General features: G+C 41.3%; 1 protein-coding gene across 1 annotated transcript in view; it reads right to left on the minus strand.

Annotated features, from left to right (window-relative positions):
- LOC111230447 (teneurin-3) overlaps positions 1-23,158 on the minus strand; it is a 251,188-nt gene that overhangs the window by 69,327 nt on the left and 158,703 nt on the right. The window contains exons 16-21 of the mRNA XM_022757188.1: positions 15,061-15,207; positions 8,614-8,744; positions 8,408-8,496; positions 3,976-4,095; positions 1,710-1,842; positions 1,319-1,447 (exon numbers count right to left, since the gene is read on the minus strand). Of these exons, the coding sequence (XP_022612909.1) occupies positions 1,319-1,447; positions 1,710-1,842; positions 3,976-4,095; positions 8,408-8,496; positions 8,614-8,744; positions 15,061-15,207 (749 nt within the window). The remainder of the gene's footprint in view (positions 1-1,318; positions 1,448-1,709; positions 1,843-3,975; positions 4,096-8,407; positions 8,497-8,613; positions 8,745-15,060; positions 15,208-23,158) is intronic.

Raw genomic sequence — 23,158 nt, forward strand, 5'->3', positions numbered from 1 at the left:
CATTTACTTAAACACTTTGAAGGACTATGGCCCCAAATGACCAGCTGATTAGCTCTTCACTTTTTTTTGTTGTTGCCATGTTCTGTCATGGTGGCAACCTGAGAGCCCACTGGTTGACACCAATGGTGAAGGAGGCGGTCAAACTAAAGGAGGAGACCTTTTGGGCTTGGTTGGTTTACGAGTCTTCTGAAGCATCTCCTGGATGTGGGAGGGTTTGAGAAGCTTTGGCAGGAAGCCTCAAGGAAGTTCTGGCAAACCATCGGACAGAAAGTCAGGAAAGGATGGTGTAAAGAACACAGACCAACATGTCCTCTGAGGGGGAGGAGTTTAAAGACAGATGTCTCTAAGGAAGTCAAGATGCTCCTCATGGGCAACGTGCCAGGTATGGATGAGAGTCGCTATGAGATGCTGAAGCACCAAGACATCGTTAGGCTGTCTCAACTGGTACGCCTCTGCAATTCTGCACAGAGTTCGGGGACAGTGCCTGTGGACTGGCAGACCAGGGTGGTGGTTCCCATATTTAAAAAACGGGAACCACAGGATGTGCTCCAAAAACCAAGGTATCACACTGCTTATGCTAGGGGCTAGGGTGCTGGAAAGGGTGCTGGAAAGGGTAATTCTACAGGGTTCACTTACTTTATTTTGCCAACTTATTTTTGAGACACTGAGGCTCAGTGTCTCATCAACATGGTTCTTATATTCCTAAATCATCCATCCATCCATTTTCTTCCGCTTTCTGGGGTCGGCTCACAGTGGCAGCAGGCTGAGCAGGAGGTTTGAGACATCCCTCTCTCCAGCAATGCTTTCCATCTCCTCCTGGTGGATCCTGAGGTGGTCTCAGGCCAGATGAGATATATAATCCCTCAAGTGAATGCTGGGTCGACCCCGAGGCCTCCTACCAGTTACATGAGCCCAGAAAACCTCCAAAGGAAGGCGCCCAGGAGGCATGCTAAACAGATGCCCGAACCACCTCGACTGGCTCCTTTCTACATGAAAGAGCAGCAGCTCTGCTCTGAGCTCCGTCCAGTTGTCCAAGCTCCTCACCCTACTCCTGCCAACCGGTCTAAATTGCACGCTACCCCAATGTGCATCCCCGCTGGTGGATGTTCCATCTCGTGCTGAGCCCAACCAAGCCCCAGAATTTAAGGCCTGGCCACCAGACGCTCGCCGACAAGCTCCCCTCCCAGGTCTGGCTCCGGGAGGGGGCCCCGGATTCCCTTTTCAGTGCCAGGTGCTACCGCTCTGATGTCAGCTGAACACTGACACTATTTCACCGCATGACTCTGACACTGATACATACCCCTGTGGTATTTCTTACCTGTGTTTCAGGAATGATGGGGCCGTCCTCAGGTGAACATCTGTAAAATGTAGACAGAGGAGAAGCAACAATGACGGGGCTGGGTCTGATGAAACCACTCAGGTCACAGCTGGGAATGTCATTCTCCTCCTGAAACAGCCAGATGTAACATGTGCCAGTTAGTCTTTTCATTCATCAGCTCACTGACTGTGAAACACTGACCTGTCACTTTAGTCGGTGAGTCGGTGTCAGTCAGATAGTGTATTTGTATCTAAAAACATCAGACCACAGCGAGTCTGTCTGGAGTTTTAAGTAAACTGGAACATTTCAAATCGTAGTTTCAGTCAGGCAGTCACCAGTCATCAGTCCGTGACAGACAAGTATGTAGACAGACAGCAGTGACACCACTCACCTTCTTCATGACCAGCGTGTCCATCACATAGAAGACGTTCCACGGCACCCACACGGTTCTGTACTGAGTGATGAACGGAGCACGCTCAAAACCCAGCGTCAGAGACGCCCCACCGTTGGCCAGGAGGTCGAACCTGCAGTACATCAATAACAATATATACATATGTTATATAAAGTAGATTACTATGTAAAATTGTAGTGCTGTCAGATGAGGAACAGTGTGAATTAAACCTCCCTCACTGAGCTGAGGTAACCCTAAAACTCTTGGAGCATGTAACTTCTGTACGGTACACTGGCTCTTAAATGTTGAACTGTGAAGTCGTGATTCGTTCATTTAAATTCTACGAGTGTGTTTGTGCCTCTGTGGATTTATAGGCATTTCCCCACGAGTTTGTTTGCTGCGAAGGCATGTCATCTAGGTAATGTTATGCATATCCATGTGTTGTTGGGTGTGTGTGAGCATGTGTTTGTCTTTTGTTCTCAGTGGACCTGTTTTACTATGTTTGTGGGGTCTGAAAACCTGGAACCCCGGACCCAAAATGCTGGACCCCACAAGTTTGAATGGCTGTTTGAGGGGTCAGAGGGTTGGGGCTAACATGGGGTTTAGGTAACGATTAGGGTAAAGCATTCAGCAGGAGCATGTGACCCATCCTCTTATTTAAAATAAACCCATCCAAAATCTGACTAAAGTTGAACCTAACATAAAGTGGCTTGCAGAAGTGTAAAGTAATCAGTTACCATCACTGAATTTCCCCTAGGGGATAAATAAAGTATCTATCTATCTATCTATCTATCTATCTATCTGAACACTGAATATTTGTTAAATTCAGACAGTTCGTGTCGTGAAAAGGAGCTCTGCTCCGTCCATCTGCCTGTCTCTGTCTCACTGAGCTGTCAGTCAGACACAAACACACAGCAAAAAGAGAAAAGGGAAAAGACAGGAAGCAGCATCTACTCTCACTATACAGTTAAAATCAATGAGCCAAGCTTCCAACATAAGTCTGGGGTAGGAGAGAAATCGGATTCCGCAATGGTGATTCCAGTCGTGTGTGTATGACGTCCAAGACCAATCCTGGCTGCCCTTCATTGGTTACCTGTGAGTTTTAGAATTGATTTCTAACATTTCACTGCTTGTTTTTAAAGCCTTGAACCGTCCGGCTCCTGCCTACATCTGTGACCTGCTTACTCCCCATGAGCCTGACCGCCGCCTGAGATCATCCAGCCAGGCCCTGCTCACTGTTCCAGAATCACCACACCAAAGGTTACGGCCTTTGCTGTTTGGGCTCCACGGCTGATTTTGGAACGCACAAGCATCCGTGGCTCCCCCACTCGGTCTTGTTACTGCTACGGAGATTCACTCATTCCCTCGATAGCTATGCCTTCCCTCTCCAAGTGTGTCTTTCCTGGATGCCACAATATCAATGTCTCTGTGTCTTTATCCACATTTCCCAAAGATGGTGAAAGGAAGAAGAGGTGGATTGATTTTTTGAAGAGTCAAGATTGGAGAACACCCCCAAAGCCACCTCTGCAGTCAGCATTTTTCAGCAGAAGAGGCCGCACCTACCATCTCCCTCCCTGTCCTTCAACCTCCTGTTCTGCCTGCAGGATGTGCCATTGTCGCCGACACATGCCCACCAACGAGTGTAAGTTAGCCGACCTCGTGTGTTCATGTTAGGTCACAGATGTTGATGTTAGTGCATGTATTGTTATAATGTCGAATGCATCAGAAAATACACACTGCTAATCCTTGGATAGTCTTTCACCGGTATGTACATCAGCTATGACTACGAATGATTCATGACAGATGCTAGCTAATGTCAGAATGAGGCAGCAGCTTTCCTTCACCAATGGAACTGCATGGAAGGGAAGAAATCAGACACTGACTAGCCTGGTGTACAGACAGATATATAAACAGTGAACCAAGAAAAACAGCAAACCTGGTTTTATATTTCAGTTAATGGCTGTTACAGATGTGCAATCACAGCCCTGTGAGGTACAGTATATCTTGTCAAAAACAATGTAAACAATGAGTTGTTTGATGCTGGCAGCCTTCAATACATAATCTCTCTTCCAGGTCTTCATCAGTTCTGGTACCGATAGCCTTTGGTAGTTCAGTGTTCCATTTAGTGAACTGGGAAGTAATAACATCTGCTTTTATAAATAAAGGAAGGGCCAGGTGAAATAGTTTTGGGGAGGGAGGATGCAAGGTGCATATAGAAAAGACAAGGTTACACAATACACAATACGAATAATAAATAAATACGCACATGCCATCCTTGCGTGTTACAGTGTATCCGTGTTCAGCATAGTGAACAAACGTCACATTGACTCCAATCAGAGGTGTGCCGTCGGCTGTCAACACCTGACCTCTGATTATCGACACCAAGCTGTAGAGAGAGAGAGAGAGAGAGATGGTAGAGAGAGGTTAACTTCATTACTACATTGCAATATGCAACATATACAAAATACAAATACATACTAGTCATACTATACAAAAGAAATTACAATCATTTATTTTTTACTGTAATTAACTGAGCAAACTGAACCATCAAGTATAGAACAGACCCCGTTGTGTCTTTGACTTGAGCTCCTGTGGTTGGGTACAACACACACACACACACACACACACACACACACACACACACACACACACACACACACACACACACACCACAGCCTGTCTTATCATCACTATTACTCTGTTTAAGGATACTGCAGAGTGCACTGAGACATCAGTTGAAACAGAGGCTGTTGTGCTAACTGCTGAGCTGTGAGAGCGGGAGAACTGATGTTACTCCAGTACTGGTGGCTCGACTGCACCACAGCACTGTATTCATGAGCTGCATTCGAGTGAATAACAATGTCATTTATTGGAATTCGTCTTCTTTGTCTTCTTCTCTCATTATTATGATGTACAGTATGTATACACAGTACATATCATGGATAACATGTACAATCTATTGATTTTGTTGTCCCCATTAGTTAATGTAACAGTTCAAGGTAGTGTTGTAACTCTGAAACACTGAACAAATGGAAGAAGAGACTAATGAAACAGAGAAAGGCAGAATTTACTGCAGGTTTTACAGCCTGTTTAATGAAGTATTCCCAAACCACAACGGGATTATTTCTGTAGGTAGAGATCTGGTATAAAAATAATGATATAAACATGATAAAAATAACAATATTAGATGGAGGCTTTACTCACTGAATCAGATATATTCTAAAATAGAGCAGAATCCGCCCCAGTTATTAGTCTATAACCATACAAGTAATAACAACACTGGCTGAAGAATGTCTGACTCACTCAGTCACACAATCACAATGCCATGTGCGTTGAATGCAAGACCATTATTCTTCTGCCTGTTTGGTTCCAAATGAGCTCACCTGCTGCTCTGGGTAGACAGTGCAGCTGAGTTTATGATGATCAGGTTGCACAGTGCATTTTGCTGAAGACACCGGCTACAGGGAGAACGACCGCAGAGGTGGTTTGGGGTCTTTGGCAGGTGTTTGTATGTCTGTGGACAGACTTTGTCACTGTGAGCAGTCATGGGTCAGAGCAAACCCATGCTTGAACATGTCCTTCATTTTGATCTCAACTTTATGCCTTTTTACATTTGAGGCTGTGACGCTATCAAAGCATCAACATGACAGGTGTGGCGGCTGGTGTGTCGAGTTGCACTTGCTTTGTACTGGAACCTCACTTGTGTTGTCACTTTCTCGGATCACCTCTTATAACAACAGGTAAGATGGGGGGGGGAAAAAAACAACAACTTGAAAACCCTCTATTGGAGGAGAGAGGAGGGGAAAAGGTGGGGATGGGCCGCACCAGCTGTCTGCTGCATGGGCCCCAGATTGCGGCGCTGGGTGGATGGGCTGGGGCCCCCTTGCCTGCCCCTCTGGCGTTCTTGTGCTGCCTCTCCACCACCCTTACTACATGAATATGATCATCATCATGATTATCATTATTATATATTATTTCATTATTATATTATTATTATTATTATCATATATTATTATTATTACTAGTATTATTACTATTGTCCTTGTATTTATGTGTACACAGACAATACTATTATTATATATCATTGTTATCATTATTATTATAATTATTATGATTATTATTACCAGTGCACATTATTATGTGCATGTGTAAGACTGGTGATAATTAATGTGATAATAACTTTTACTGCAAACAAAATTTACCTGCGTGAACAAATAAAGTAACCGACCTCAGAGGTTCTAATGAGAGTTAATAATAATAATAATAATAATAATAATAATAATAATAATAATAATAGCTACCTATTATTATTATTATTATTATTGTTGTTATTATTATTGTTATTATTGTGTATGATCAACATTCATTAGAACACCCTATCACACACACACACACACACACACACACACCCACGAGTGTCCATTATGTTTTATGGTCACAAATGTCCTCTATGTCACTTTCTGTTTGTTCACAAAAAAAAAAAGTAAACTTTTGTTTAACGCAAATAAGCACATTGTGTCTGTGTCACTGTGAACTTTTTTTCTGTGAGCATCTGAACACAAAACAAAAAATCAGTAAATTATGCACTGATTACAGCATTTAACACTGCTGTAAAACTCCTACAAAACATATTATCTGTCACAGTTTCGTTATAAACATAATTTCTAGCAGACAGAGCCTTTATGTAAATGTGTATAATGCACTGCATGTGAATGAATAAAACAGAGGCCCATTCATTCTGTATATTACAGTATATTTGTAATAAAATCATGTACGTGTCCATGAAAACCCTGTTGCCAGATGTGTCACATTAGTGCAAATGTCATACAGTATTAATACAGGATTTAATAACTATTCTGTATCAACCACGCAGGATGAAGAAAAGACCTTCCATAGAGGTTTTCTTGAGATGCTCAAGATCAGACTATGACTCATGAAGTTCATGGCACAAAAACAACTGCGTGTTTGTGTCTGTGTGTTTGTATGTGTGTGCGTGTGTGTGTGTGTATCACACTGATGAAACCAGGAAACCAGGTCTACATGGTCTATATGTCTATATGTTTACTCCGTTGTGCTTCAGCATGTGTGCATACAGTATGTGCCACCGTGTAGGTTGGTCTCCTTCTGCAGTTATTATGTATGTAGGCCTATGTATGTTTGTCAGTTATTTCTTTGGCCTATACGTGTAAAACAGCCATTTTTTAAAACCTTCCAAACATCCACCCACACACACACGAACACACACACACAAACTCAATACTGTTTTAAGGTCATCTAATAAAGCATTTTTATTATAAGGTTGCAGGTCCATTCCATTATGGAAATACAGGACATTTTTATTATAGGGTTGTGGCCCTCTGCTCTAATGAAACATTCAGGATAGCATAAAAAATGTGACAAAAGCAGAAAAATGGCTGAATAGAATTGCCATCATGTTTCTTCCCTGTCAGTAGCCATGCCTTTCACTCTCTATATTTTGCCGACTGCCACCTTCTTTCTCTCTTATCATATTTAATGAATGTTATGTCTGAGGCAGATGTGGGCAGAAATGGCTTTTGGCAAGGAAAAATAGCAGACCTTAAGTTCCTGTATTGTGATCCTACTCGTTCTATTATATCAATCCAGACAGAGAGCAAAGCCAACCTGCAACTGCTCATATTATGGTAAATCAAAGTAGGGTGAGCTACGACCTGCGGGCAGAAACGTTATGAATCAAACAATCACCACTATAGAAGATAACATTGGAAAGAAAAAGACAGAAATTATCCATGATCCCACTGTGATGAAAAACAACAGTGTTTGTACAGAAGAACGTTCAGCACATAACAGATGTAGGCAACTGCGACCTTATACTAAAATAATATCTTCCTTCTGTAGGTTTGGAGATCTTTCACTCACCGTCTTAACCAGTCACTCACTAAAGTAGTATTAAAACCCCAAGTTTAACGCAGTTATCCACTGCATTGAAAAACTGCACAGGAAACCTGGGCTGCAGTCGTCATCTTTAACAAGCATATTGAATTTATAGTTAACAATATCATCATCATAGCAATGTACTATATACATACAGCTTATCCTGGTTTTCTGTTCCCTTCAATTGGTTCATTTCTCTAAAGAATTACACTGTTTTGGTACACTTGATTGTTTTATCTGTTTTTCTTCTCTTTGAAATCAATTGATTTTATTGATTCTATTTTTTTTGCTGTCTCTTTCAAGCACTTTGCAACATAGTTTTTGAAAAGTACTCTATAAATAAAGATTATTATTATATCAATATATTACATAAATGTTGTTTATTTGGCTCAATTCTCTACATGTTTATTTGCGTCATGCCATCTTATTTCAACATTTCAATCGTTGTTGTTAGGAAACGTGTTAAATAAATGAAGTTGGTTAAAAAAAAAAAAATCTTGTGTAAGTGCAGTCAGATTCTTTTGCGAAGTATTTATGAATTCTCCTTCACATCTTTCCTTGACCCTAATGATGTTTTTCATTGAGGTCGAGGAGAAAACCTTTTCGAGTTTTCGACTGCAGCCCTTGACTTTCATCTCCAGTGGTGTGAAATACTTGATTAAAGTGTGGATTTACATGACCAATCAAGCTGCTGTACTGATGTTGCTATAAGTCCAGAATTCAGAAAAAAACTATATAAAATGAATTAAAATAAAATAACATAAAATAAAATAAAACACAATTACCTTCTGTTGAATGGACTGTCTCCAGTGATAACATGAGTGGACTCAGGACCAACCAGGAAGTGAATGCGTTGGTAGAAAGACCTCGCAGCCTAAGTAAAATAAAAGGAAATAAGTAGATAGACAAATGCTGATTCCTGTCACTGCTCCTATACTGAAAAGTAATGTCAGGTTGTATCAGGAAATAATTTGCAATTGGAGCTCATTACCTGCTGAGGGGCCAATGAGGACAGAGACTGGCTGAGCACCTCCCCTGGGTCAGGTGACCCTTTGCAGTACAACTGGTTCTGACAGGAGGGCTGCAAACAGCAGTCTGGATCCATGCAGTCAGCCAAGCCATCTGAAAGACACATACGAAGTTATTGTATTCTCAAACAAGAGAGGGAAGGATTGGAAATGCAGAAGGATGTCAAATGGATGATAGGAAAAGTATCGTCGCACCAGAGACCAGGGTCCACACCCACAGTCCTGTCTGTGGTCGGGCTACAAAAGCTCTGGGGCCAGTTTCACAAAGATATTTCAGACTGCTCTGTCTTAGTCTAATGCAAGTAAGACTGTTTCACAAAAATAAAGACATTAGACACCTTACCCCCAGACTAACTCAGTCCTAAAACTAATGTTACCATGGTAACAATCAATGACACCTGCCCTGACCAGTAGCACCCAACAACACAAAACAGGAAAACATGGCTCATGATTTGTGGTTTGCTAACGTTGTTATGGAGAGAGCAAAGACAAGGGAAAGAGTTTTAGAGACTGCAGCAATTTTTTTTCAAATCAGATATTTCTCTTTATTATTTCACTTTTCTAGTAAAACATCCTTAATTTACCCAGACTTCATTATACCACAGTCCGTCTTAAGATAGTCTATCACTAAACTGCTTTGTGCAACAGATGAATTTAGACTCAGTCAATCTGAGGTCTGACTGTTTGTTCTACCTGAGAGTCAAAGTCTGTCTTTGTGAAAGCGCCCCCTGGTTGAGGTTTGGAAAAGATTGTGGTTTTGATTAAATGTGAATAAACACATTGTGTCTGAGTCACAAACCAGACCAGGATCTTTCTCAAACATTAACCAAGTAACTATAAGTGGAAATGATCCTGTAACATTGGATGTTGTGGCAGAAAACAAACATGTTGTCGATGAACACTACACTGATATGTTCAGTATCAAAATATTTGTGACTTGCTAAATATATAAATGAACAACATATCTTCATGATGTTGATAGAAAATGTAATCTGGCTGCATTTTCTGTTGCACATTACTGCTTTATAAATGTGACTGCAAGGAAACAGGGTTGGCCAAGAAGAATAAAGACCGAGAGAAAAAGGGAGAAAAAAGGACAAAGTCCTCTAATGTAAATGATGAGAGGCAGGGATGGAATGATGAAAAAAGAGGGATTAGAGAGGGAGGGAGGGATAAGTGAGGGACAGGGAGGAAGAGAGGAGAGGAGATGAGTGGAGTGGAGAGACAGCTGGAGAAATGGAAGGACTGAAAGAGGTATGTAAGGTAATAAAATCTTGACTGCCATTTGTCTCAGTTAGTTTATAAAAGCCATTTGTACATCTGGGGAACAGGCACCAGGGACTGATATTAAATGCATGCACGCACGGACGCAGGCACGAATGAACGTGCACACAAACAAAGACTACGGGGGGGGGTGCTTGTTTTTGCCACTGACATGTCCAGATTGTTAAAACAATTGTCTGACAACATTATGGCAAGGGTTCCTAGAGAAATAGACCTTTTCTGTTACAGAGTAAAATCCTTTTGGTTAAACCAGAAACAGCTGTGTGTGTTTTCAAACATCTGAATAGTTGAGCCACCACTGAAAGTCACACAAATACACAAACAAACTGACCGATCGGGGCAGTGGAGGATCAGCAAATCCCGTGTTCTGTGAGGTAAAATGTTTTTGTCAGTGGAGTCTGGTGGCTTTGAACATAGCGATAAAACAGCTGTTTCTGGTTAAACAAAAAATGTACTCCCACCAAACACGCACACACACACACACATACAGTAAGCCCGTCCTCTCCCTGACTCTTCTGTCTAATGTTCATTTCTTTCTAATCTTTCCTCTCCACTGTTCCAGTTAACACTGCTCTCCTGGTTTTAGGGTTGTACTCTGTGGCTCAGAGCTTTGCTTGTAGGGTGAATCCACTGATACCTGATGTTTTGTGCTGTTAATAACTCTTCAACTTTGTCTCTGTCCATGTCATCTTTTTTTTTTTTACTTCAAGGTTTCAGTTCTTCCCATAGAAGTTTACAACTGCGAGTTTCTTGTTGGGAACTCTACAGCTTATATTTAAAAGACTGTACCAGAGCCTTTTTGAACATTGAGGCTCATTTCCAATTCCATTTGGTGCTCAACGGCCTTTCAACTACACATTAAGGCTGATACTACATGTTCAGCATTTTTTTTAGCAGCAGTTTGTACATACACTGTGCTGTATGTAAGTTAAGACCCGCTGCAGGTACGCTACACGTCGATGAGCAGCTCACAGCAGGTAGCAGCAGAGTAGCCACTTCATCATTTACAGCTGCTTAAAGATTATTTTTTGGCATGTTGCTTGAATTTAACATTTTACAGGCTGCAGAGACAGGAACCCGTGCAGGGCAGAGAGTGAGGGGTCTGACTCGGCCAGGAATCAAACCATAGACATTGTGGTTATGTGGTATATGCCTTAACCACTCACCCACTGGATGACCCAGATTCATGTTTTTTTTCATTCCTTTTACTTTTTTTTTTTTGGCTGGACCACAACTGGCCCTATAACTGAGAATTTCCCTGACTGACTGACTGCTCATAATTCGACCATTGGTCAGCCGAATACAATGTGACAGAGTTGGAGTTTCCCCATTGGCTCCTGTTTGCAATGTTAAAGTTACTACATTACATGTTAATACAAACTCAACACTTCATCTAATCATTTCAAATTAAAAGTTCTCTAGCATTTCAGTGGACAGAAACGCTTTACTTCTTAAGAGGGCTTTTATTGCTAGCGTTAGCGACTACTTCTCTCTCTCCCTCCCTCTCTCCTGCTCTCTCTGCTCGGTGTGTCTCATGTTTAGTTCTTCCTCTGCCTCCTTTGGTAATAACGATACATGTAATGAAAGTAGTTTATTTTCTGTAATGGAGGTGAGGCTCAGTGTGTTGGAAGAGCTTCTCCGCTGCCCTGCAGTTCCAGAGCAGCCGGGAAACCTGAGCGGCTCCAGGTAGCCCTAAACCCCTGCCCGGTCAGCATGCATACGAGGTCCAGTCATGAACCAGAACCTTTCTGCAGAACAATGTTATCAGAGTGTACTGATGAGGAAGTGGTGCTGAGGTGAGTACAGGAGGGAAAGAAGAGGGAAAGCGAAAGAAGAGGGGGCACTCCTGCTACAAATCAACCAGAATGCCAGTCTGGAGCAAACAGGTGGCAGCTGGTCTTTGCAAAACATGCCAAACTATGCAATGCACGACAAAATGTTTTTGTTGTTATTCAATCTTGCCATTTTGGAACCATTGTTTAATGAAGTGAAGCGAGTAGGCAAGTCATTTTACTTTCACCGTGATGAACTCTGGTTGCTAACACGTAGGGATGGCGTGCTTTGAAGCTTTTTCTGCTGGCGAACGTGTTTTCCTGCTGGGAGCGGGTGGTGTTAATGGTCGCTTCGCAAGAGCTTCAGCCATCAAGTGTTTACAATACAAGAGGTTATAATATGTCCCTTGAACAACGCTGCTTCTTCAGGGTACAATGGACGCTACGGTGACTTGATATCGGAAAGTGATGAGACAGTCCAGCCACACAATGGCTAGCTGGTTAACATGCTAACAGTAGAAGAAAATAAGTGGTAGAAAAAGAAGCAGAACAAGAGTTAACATTGGTGTTTGTTTTCACCTCTGGAGACAGCTGTTGGTGAGTCAGGAATGAAGATCGATGCTGAACTGTCAATGTTTCTTCTAGACTGGTGGGTAAACAGCTGCTAATTCTCACGTTGGCTATGTAGCAATAGCAAAACTTACAAATCCTTTAATGCATCCTGACTATATATAACTATAGATACTGCAGTTCATCTTTTGTTTAAAGTCTTGTTTTCTATGCTATGATTTGTCTACATCAGTAATCTGACTGACAGGGCCGTCTTCAAACGCAGTGACATCAGGTCTTGGGCAGATCTGTTGTCTTTTACCCGCTGCCGCGGTGTTTTGTCATCCTCTCGCTCTTATACAGAACATCCTCCAGCGCGGCCCTGATGTAATGTGAACGCCTGAGCGCCTGGTTGAGATGGTACGGCTGCAAACATACACGCAGCTTTTCTGCTCTTTTGACTATGACCATATCGCTGACCCAAACCGTGGGCTCGCTGACTGACGTGATGTGACCCCTGTGGAGCTGAGCCTTCACAGCTTCTTTCATGGCCACCGGGACATTGCCTGGTGCAGAGTGCACCGGCTGAACCGCTGGGTTCAACTCAAAGTGGACCTCTCTGGGGAAAGCCTCCACAGGATTACTGAACACATCGTGATACGCTCTGATGACTTCAGAGATGCACTTCTGGTGAGAGGCATGGTGAGGCTGTCGTCCACTGTGTTGAGCCCATCACACATAAATGGTGAAGTGTATGAGCCCCGCCTCCTCTCACATGGGCCACTGTTGTATTTACAACTTTAAAATCCAGTTTATATTTGCTGCCTTGCACCACACACTCTGTAGTAAAGTCCCCTAATGATAGCAAGCCCTTGGTATGAGTATTAAAGAAATTATATTAATAATAATATTAAACCTATTTGTATAGCACCTGTCATACACACACATGGAAAAGACATAACATAAAACATGTTAAAAACATTGATTAATGGAAAAGGAGATGAAAAATAAAACACCCACTTAATGATAACAAGATCTAATAAATTGAAAAATAAAACTGAAATTGAAGAAAAAAAGAAAAATGTTTTGATTATAAATGGCCGTACTTTAGCTGCGTCTAAGGTGGAAAAATGACGTTTCTGTCACCTTGGTGATGTGGGACTTGAAGCTTAGATCTGAGATAAAACCAAGACTTGTAATCACAGATTTATATTCATGGAATTTGTTTCCCCAGGTTATTAAACAGCATTTCTCTTTTTGTTTTAGGGCCGACTAGTAGGATTTCAGTTTTGTCCCCATTTAACTTTAGGAAATGATTCTCATCCATTTATGTATTGCTAGAAGAGAAGTGGTAATGGGGTTTACAGCTGCAGCATCATTTGGCTCAGCAAAGTGGCATCAGTGTAACTATGGAAACATACATTGTGCTCTCTGACGATGTCATCAAGTGGCAGCATGTAAGGTGAGAACAATAATGGGCCAAGGCAGCTCCCTTGAGCAACCTCACAGCAGATGTGGGTGCCATTAGGTTTTAGTTTCTTTAGACTCTGTAGGACAGGCTGATCATTTGAGCTAGTGTCATAAGTTTTTCCCTTCACAATTTTCTGTGTCCTAAGTAGCAATACCGATAACTATTTAGTGCATGATTCATTCATCTCCTTAGGTTTCATATTCCCATGTAGAGGCTTTCTCCCTGAGTCAAGTCACAAAACTCTATTCTTTCCGCGTCTCTCAGAAAATGTTGACACTCCGCACGAATAACTCTCCTCAGAATTACCGCCTCGATGCCCACCGGCTTTTTCACCCGCCCTGTTGCTAGGACATAATCTTTGTATTCCAGATTTCCCAGTTCACACTTAGATTGCCACTGAGCGTGATCGCAGCTGGTGAGGATCGTGGCCATGGCTATTCACTCCTACTGCTGCAGTATAGTTAGCTTCACCAAACGAAAACAAACAATATACAAGCAGAGCCTAAATCACTAAATCAGTGGTCCACTTCTGACACCATGTTTGGGTTTGTGGTGTTATACAGACGGGACAGACCATAACGTTAGTTGACGACAGGCTTTAGTGGATGCTAGTCAGGGCACAACAACAATAATGAAGAATAACAAAGAAAGGCGGCTCAAAGCATGCTGGAAGACTACTGACTTTACAAAAGGTTTACTACCACTAAACCTCAACAACATAACACCCTTCCTGCTGAGCGATCCAACATGGAGCTACACAGAGGGAATGTATATCATTGCTGTGGAAATTAGTCCCGGTTTAAAAGATTGTTTAACACATGGAATCATGATTACCTTGAGTTATTAATGCAGATTTGTGCTGTAAAATAAATCAGTAAGATTTGGAAGTGGGCAAATGTCCTGAACATTTCATTTTGGAAGTTTAGAGAATTCTGCAGAATACCGTACTGAAATGACACCGGTCCTTTGGTCCTTTGTTGTTTTACTTGGTGTGAGAATGGGGGATGTTGTGAGTGGATTTTTATTTTTCTCAGTTCTCTTCATATCTGCATAAAATCAGTGACCCTCGAAATCCCTCTTACCTCATACCTCTTTCTACAGCGTGGAATGAATTTTAAGACTGAACTCAACCCTGAATTACCTACTAACTGCTAATTCTCTCTCCCTCTCACCATCTAAACTCCTGATTGGACATGTGGTTAATGTGCACCCTGTCCCCACCAATATTTTTCATTATCCTTACGACATGTTCATCCATCCATCAAACAAATACACTCGTCAAACTACTGAACCATCTATCTGCACACTCTTTTAGTGTATGTACACAAATATACCTCCTTCATTGTCCTTTCCATCAGTACAGAGAGTCTCCATGGCTACGTGACACCCGGCCCCGCGCCATCCTGATTGGCAGATGCAGTGCCAGCCACTGGCCTCCAGAGTGCATCGTCCATTGTTGTTGCAGAGTCCTGGACAACCCTCTGGGCACAGGGAACAAACACACAGTTAGAAAAGTTAGAGCAATGTGAGTGAGCAGGATGGGGTCACGGCTGGCCGACAGGGCGTGAAATAGGTTTCAACCAATTTACATTTTTGAAGGGAGGTGATGTACTGGAGCTCTGAACGATGAGAGTGATCAATGTTTTCATATCCGATCATTTTCAAGCCAAAAATGCAACATATTCAGTGTTTCCCTCTCAGCTCGGAAAAGCCTCTGAAACAGCACTGAGACAATCATGAGACAATAAATCTCCACTGCTGAATGAAATCCTTCCACACCACACTGACGTTAACAGAAACAAACAGACCTGGTGTGGTCTAGAAATAAATCAAGAAATAATCCATACTCATTATATCAAGGGCAGATTGTGGAAGACGTTGTTTGTGGTGTAAATGAAGTTAGAAGATTAGGAGAGAGAGGTCAGTTTAGGTCATTTTAAGTCGAGTTCATTTCTCATGAATTCTGGTTCAAATAAAACACGGTCTACAGTGACTGTGTGAAAGCAGCGTGTCAAACAAACTTGTTTTCTTGAAGAATTTAGCAGTTTTAAACACATCACAGGCAGAAAATCCACAATGCAAAAAAATCTATTCCTGTGTACGGCTATATACAAAGTCAATGGAATTATGCCATTACACACATAATTGGAGGGGGCGGTGTAAATTGTAAAGTTCAATATGTTTCAACTGGAGGAAAAAATTCACAGAAATTCTGGGGCTTTTTCAATCTGTTCCATGAAACGTAAAGAGACGAGAGGAAGAGAGAGAGAGAGAGAGAGAGAGAGAGGGAAATAACAAAGTTCTGAGTTCAGTCAGAGGCTGAGCTGAACACGAACACACAGTCAGCTAACAGTTGCAGAGTTGGTACACTGGCTGTTTGGGGTGTGGGTGTGGGCTGAGAGACAGCTGGATGTAGAGTGGCTTTAGGCTTAAAAACTGCAGCTATTTATTTTTGTGTAAATGTCTAAGAGCCAAGGCCAGCTCATACCAGTGCAACAGCTTCATGTCATTGTTATTATTCTTACCACCATGTTTAACCGATACCTACAACTGTCCAGTGATAATGTGTGAAACTCTAGTGACGTGAATGTATACTGGCTATACGCACATCTGCTCCAGCCAAACAGCACAGCGTCATATGCGAGTGGTACGTAAATAACCTTTCGCATCACACCTAAATATCCATCATTAGGCCAAGGTGTGGCGGCTGCGGCCATGCAAATATAGATAGAGAAAAGACCTGTTGATGTCATATTGACGTCATACCAGCAACATGACATAACACCGACACCTTCACTATAGTTGTGTTCCCGGCTTTATAAAGATACTGGGGTTTACTGTGTGTGTTTTACTTTCCCCACGAGGTCAAAATGCTGTTTCAGAAGCTTTTTTCACTTCTCAAAGGAAATACTAAATACCTGTTTTTGGCATGAATCAAAGTTTTTTTGTTTTTTTTTTAAGTTTAAACAAATTGCCTGTCAGCACAAAATGCTAGCTGTCAGTAGCTTCAGTCCAAAATGACCAGACTTCAAAATCCTGATGTGTATAAAGGCATATGGCCCTGTGTGATGGACCTCTCTCCAACAAATGGACTGACAGACTGAAAGACAGATCGGCAGACATATAAGACAGATCAATACATTAACCCACATGTGAGGGACACAGATTGACAGACAGACAGCCTTCGGTGAAATGCACTGATGTTGTAGTTTCACATGAACCGCTAAAATTGCCTCAAGCCAAAATGGCTACTGTGTGCTGCATGACTTCAATTAGAAATTAAATCAAAATGATATATTTTTTCATCTGTAAACAAAGAAAGAAGATGTTATTGTTGCATAATATGATGAAGAAAAACAGGGCATACAAACAAACCAAAAATTCCAAAGTTGAAAAGCAAAACCTTGGATGTTAAAAAATGTTATTAACGTTTATCGGTCCGAGTGAAGTCTAACCAGATCCGAGGGGAATTTAACCCCCGGCGAGCTGACAAAGACAGCAACTCCTCTTTTTTCTTCTAGTCGGTGAAAAAAAAAAATCACAGGTTAAAATCCATGTGAAAACACAACAGGTAGACAGATACACAGCGCACAAAGTATAGGGAGGACAGGGTGGTTTGGACTGCATGCCTCCGAAGGCTATACTTTATGCCTTTGTTTGACATTCCTCACTCACAGAATAGACAGTGAGGCCGGCAATCAGGTAGACTGATTAATAAACAGTGAGTATCAGAACCAAGCATAGCCTAGCTGGAGAGACACAACGAGGGATGGAGGACAGATGGTGAGCGGGGGGGGGGAAAGAGAAACAGAGAGAGGCAGGAAAGTGAAGGCAGATAGGAGGAAGACAGAGAGACAGAGGGCAGCTGGCTAATTTAACACACACACATATATATATATATATATCAGGCTTGTGGATGCAAGACAAAACACACCTTGGGTATGCGTCTGTTTGTGTGTGTACGTGTGCGTGCATTTCCATTTTTTTAAGTGTATGTGCTTGCGTGCATCTTCATCTGTACTGTTCGTGTTTTGTGTGTGAGAATCCGAGACCGGGACAATAATGATGTAACCAGAAAAACAAACAAGACAAATAAAAAAGTGAGACTGCAGAAGTATAACACAATACAACGAGACAAAAAAACAAACAAATAAAAAAAAAAAAAAACAGATATACTGAGCGTTGTTAAAGACTGAAAGACAAAAAGTGAGAAAAAACGGAAAAGACAGGAAAAATAAGATGGATCAGAATAAATCAGAATCAATGTAAATTAAAGTTAATGAAGCAGAGTGTGAAGTGGTTGTATTCTGGGACAGTAAGGCCTTTATTAAGTCTTTGGCATGAATTACCTTTATATCCTGAGAATAGGAGAGGGCACGAGGGAGAGAGGGAGGAAAATTAGGGAAAAAAAGTAAATCGAAACAAAAGCAGCACTGCCAAATATACTCTGTGTAATGGACAGATGAAGATGGCAGCCAGAGGAAGAGGAGGGCAGGAGGAAAGAGCTGGGATCAGGGGAGTACAATAACGCAGAGAGAGAAACAGCAGTAGAACCTGTCGTCAGTCTTCATTCACATTCAAATCACACAAGAAGGAAGAACGACAGAAAGAAGCTGATAGAAAATATAAATATATATATATATATATTAACATGTCAAAGTTTCACTAATTAGATTTTAAAAATCAGCCAGAGAAAGATCCTTTTTCCCTAATCAAAGATTGTGATTTAGCAGCTTTTCATTAAATATAAAAGAATTCAGATGGAAAATAATACAGTTGCAGTCAAACAGAAGTTGGAGAAAAGTGGGAAATGGTTATAAATATACAGAAATGGTTAGCTGAATCAAGCAGCAATTACCAGCTGCAGCTCGCACAATGAGCTGTAGTTTCTCTAGTGATCACTACATGCTGACTCTGAGAAAAAAAGTACAATGGGAGTTTTACTTAAAAGTCAGGATCAGGGCAACTATTATTGAGGGCACTGAGAATTTGGGCTTTTTTTAAACACTTGGGAGGTCTCAAATTCTACAATTAAAAACATTTGATCTATATTTTACAGGCTGGTTCCAGTGACCTTAATAAAGACTCAACATACAAGTTTGACTATTTTTGCCATTAAATAAAGTAAATGAAAGGATTCATTATTTCCTCACCGAAAGTTAATTCCCGTCAGTGTGGAGAAAACTTATAGATCTTATAGATGTTAGAGTTGGGAAACAAAATTCTATAAACATCTGTTTATGTAGAGAGGCAGAAAGTGAGAGTGAGGCTGCATCACTCATGGACTCGTCAGAATAAACCCACCTCTGCATCATTTCTTTTTTTAATCTGTCTCTTACAAATTCCCTCACCTTATGTTGAGGCAAAACTGTATCACTAGAGTTCTCTCTCTAACGCCTGAGGTGGAGAGTATTTGGGGACATTAGTTATTTGACTGACAGATTTCCTCAGTTTATCGCGCTCTCTGCCGTGGTGGTTGCTGTTTGGTCATTTAACCTTAACTTCAGGCTTTGCCTAAAATCGTGTTCCCAAAATTGTGTTTCCTTGCCTCAACAGCTGACAGAGATGTCAAGGAGACTTAGAAAAGTTCTTCAGAAACTTCTGGCATACATCTAAGACAGTGTTGCCAAATTCATACCATTTATGAGCAGGATGCAATAAATAAGAAGTGGTCTTTTAGCAATTACAGCTACAAATAATAATTACCGACTAATATGACTGCAACTGTATTTAGTTCACGATGTTAAGGGAAGGCCACTTTATAATCTACTATGTTTTTTTTTTTCCTTGTCCAGTTCTGCATGGCCTCTGAACATGAATACTCTGGCTCCTTATCTAGAATATTCCCACGCTGCACAGAGGGAGGCTTAAAATCATTCAAATACTTGCAATTACACAAATGTTTTCAGTACAGAGGCTGATAGTTAGAGTCAGATTCACAAACATGTAGTCATACGACTGTGCAGAGAGACATGACGGGGACAGCACAGGAGAACTGAGCTTAAAGCCGAGCCAGCATTTCATTCTACATCAAAAACTTTCAATGTTATTTTTCTCTGTGCTTGTACTGACCTTGTCTGCTAAAAGTAATAACATGTCTGGACTATCAATCTGTCCCAAGCCACTAAGAACATTACAATGTCAAACATACACTATCTACAAGAGTACAACAGTCAAATATGTGTTTCAAAGTGGTTTTCTAACAGTTTTTTTTAATCCAGCTTCAACATACTGTATAGTATGACAACCAAGGGAAACTGGATCACTGCCCTGCTTCTCCACGTTCACTGCAGTGACACAGCTTTACAGAAACCTTAAAATATAAGCCCTCAATGTCAAACCAATTCACGACAAACAGCCAGAAATCTAATGTTGGAGGTCAACATAACTGAATACTCAATTCTGACTTTTTCAACAAAACATTTTGACATTTTGGCAATTTTGATGGAAAAGAAGAAATCTGGGAGGCTTCAGTAGGTGTTCAAATTAATGGCAGAGACACAGCATGCAAAAACTACAAAAATAAAGCTACTTGGACAATATACAGAGAAAAATACGCACTCTATACTATACTATAATATACTATACTATACTATACATACTCTATAGGCAAAGGAAAATAAAGCCATTGTACATTTGGCTAAGGACAATATTAAAATCCACAGTAAAGGTTAATGTCATCAGAGCTGGCAAATGATAGAGGGGATGAGAGGAAAAAAACATAATATACTCCAGATATCCAAAATTAAAAAACCTGTCTGGATAAACAAATAAATAAAATAACCTATCACTGATGCAGCCACAGCTCGACAGTACATGAAGAGAAAAGCAAAGGATGAAGGGAGGAAGAGAAAAAAGCCAGTGATGAGGAGAAGAAGAGAAAGGAGTACAGTACCTTTTACTCTAATGTCCGGATTGTGAGCTTTAAGAAAGGAAGCAAAGAGAATGAAAAAGATAGAAAGAGAGAATTTAGTCCAGAAACACAGGCAGAAGACTTGTAAAAAAAAAAAAAAAAAAAAAAACTATCCAGTATCACCATCAGCTGCTCACAGGAGTGATTCACCAGGCAAGTGAATGAAGAAAATTAAAAGATGTTCAATGAAAGAAAGGGAAAGAAAGACAGACAGAAAGAGAGAAGATCTGTATTATTCATCACCAAATTCATCTGAGACCTCAAACACCTCGAGCACTGCCATGGGCCGGGCTGCTTCCACTTAATGAATATGCAGACAATTCTACAGAGAGGTCACAGTTTCCAGAAGACTTTAACACGGGATGTAAATGTGATGGTTGGAGACGGGGGGGGCGGGGGGGGGGCAACAAGCCTGCAACAATCCTCTCCCCAGCCACACAATCCATCCTAACACACAAGCTGTTTGTTGGCTAAGCACTTTTAATGGATTTCTCCTCAGCTTCCTGTCGTTATCCTCTCGGTGTCCTTCTCCATGTGTGTCAGTGGCTGTTTTCAAACAGAAATCCTGATATAATGCCGTTAAGAAGACCACTCATTACGCCTCCTTTGCTGGTTCACACCGAAGCAAACAAAGCCGCCGTAATGCTGCTGGCGTTCCAGATTCAGAGGCGTGACATGTAACACGACAACATCAGCGTCTGACCCACCATGTTGGCTCTGTGACTACTTCTGCCGGCGGCTTATTGTCGGAACAACAATGCCCTGCCATTCCATGTCCATACCTTTTTATAAAGAATGGCACGGTGGCCCTGAGAGCTCAACGCACAGCAACTTAAGAAAACACAAAACAATTTCTTCTGCAAATACAGAAGTGTTTCCATGGTACACTTTCTTTTTTAAGTTTTTCTTTTGCCTTAATTCCAATAGCGACAGTGAGAGAGAGAGAGAGAGAGAGAGGATGATATGCAGCAAAGGGCCATGGGTCGGACTCGAACCCGGGCCGCTGCAGTTAGGACTGGGCTTCCTCTACCGGGAGAGCCACGGGACGCCCCTTCATCACTTTTTTGTGTTGGCTGGAAACACTTCCATTGTGTTGTGAGTATTTGGCAGCATGTGTTTTCTTAAGTTGCAGTGTGTTGAACTCTCAGGGCCAATGGCAAGGCAGAATAAAGACACAACATTCCTGCCTTGAAACAGCTGTATAAAAGGGGCTAGCGTGCATGTGTGTGTGTGTGTGTGTGTGTGTGTGTGTGTGTTTGTGCGTGTGTGTGTCTAAGTGACAACAACTCTCTCCCAGTGATCCTGCAGCTGTCTGCCTGTTTGACAACAAATAGCTTTTTAAGTGAAGGGTTTGGAGGTGAGCTCCTCTCATCTGTGTCACTGTTTAACCATCACAACACAACAGGAACGGGTTTCTCAACAACACAATCCAATTGTCAGTAATGTAGACGCCAAAAGTTAGTGTTCCATCCATCAACACTGAGCAAGAGCCCTTCTTTAGTGGTTCGCGTAGTCATTTTTTTGTAGTCATTTCTTTTTACTTCTTATGAAGTAATTTCTATAACTGAATCCTTAAAGCTGATAAAATCAACATTATTATCAAAAAACTACAATAACCCACAGAAAATCACCTGACTCTACAGTTCCTCTCAGCTCTACGGAGCGTTTCTGTGTCTTTCAGCTCATTATTTGTTTTACAGCCACAACTTCAGTCTCACTGATCTCAGAAGTGTCATCATCATTTTCAGCAGCAGCTGTTTTCAGTGAAAAGGCTCGGAAAAACCCACAGTGCACAGGTAGCGACAGAGTTAGCGACAGTTAGCCAGCTGGTCACTGCATTTACGTCTCCAACAATTGACGTCTCCATTTTCCAGGGACAGTCCTCGTTTTTGGTGTCCAACAAAGGGGGCTAGCTCCTAGCTATAGCAGCTTTACAAATGAAGCTAAAACTATCGAAACAGTTAGTTATTCAATCAGATTTTTCTTTTTTTGTTGTCTCAAGGTGGAGGAAAGTTTAGCTGGCCCACTCATCGGTTAGGATTTCATAACCTGGCAGTTAACTAACAGCTACAAACAGTTAAAAACAGTTTCAATTTTAAGACAGAACATGTCTTTTAGTTTCCAATTACAGGATGATTCCGTAGGCCTGTTTCACAGGACGTTGGGCAACCATATTCGTTTTATTAGTTGACCTTCATAATAGTTTATTATAGTGCAACTGTTACCATGATCAAAATACATGAAACCGGGACTACTACTAACATTTGATATCTAAATGATATATTGAATGGTGAACAGGAAATGTCCCCCAGAACAAAACAGCTAAGAGGGGGGTGAATATTCAATTTATATTTAACATTTTTGAATTTTTGAAAAAAATGAATACAATGAAATGAAAAAAAATAATTTTGTTTAAATGATTAGAGTATTTTTCTGGAATTAAAGTTCATTTTTCTCAATTCTAGTGGAGCAGCCTAGATACAAGCACTCAGACGTCAAACAAGTTGATTTACATTAGA

This window comes from Seriola dumerili, unplaced genomic scaffold (genome assembly GCF_002260705.1).
Source record: "Seriola dumerili isolate Sdu_G_001 unplaced genomic scaffold, Sdu_1.0 BDQW01000267.1, whole genome shotgun sequence".
Lineage (NCBI taxonomy): Eukaryota > Metazoa > Chordata > Actinopteri > Carangiformes > Carangidae > Seriola > Seriola dumerili.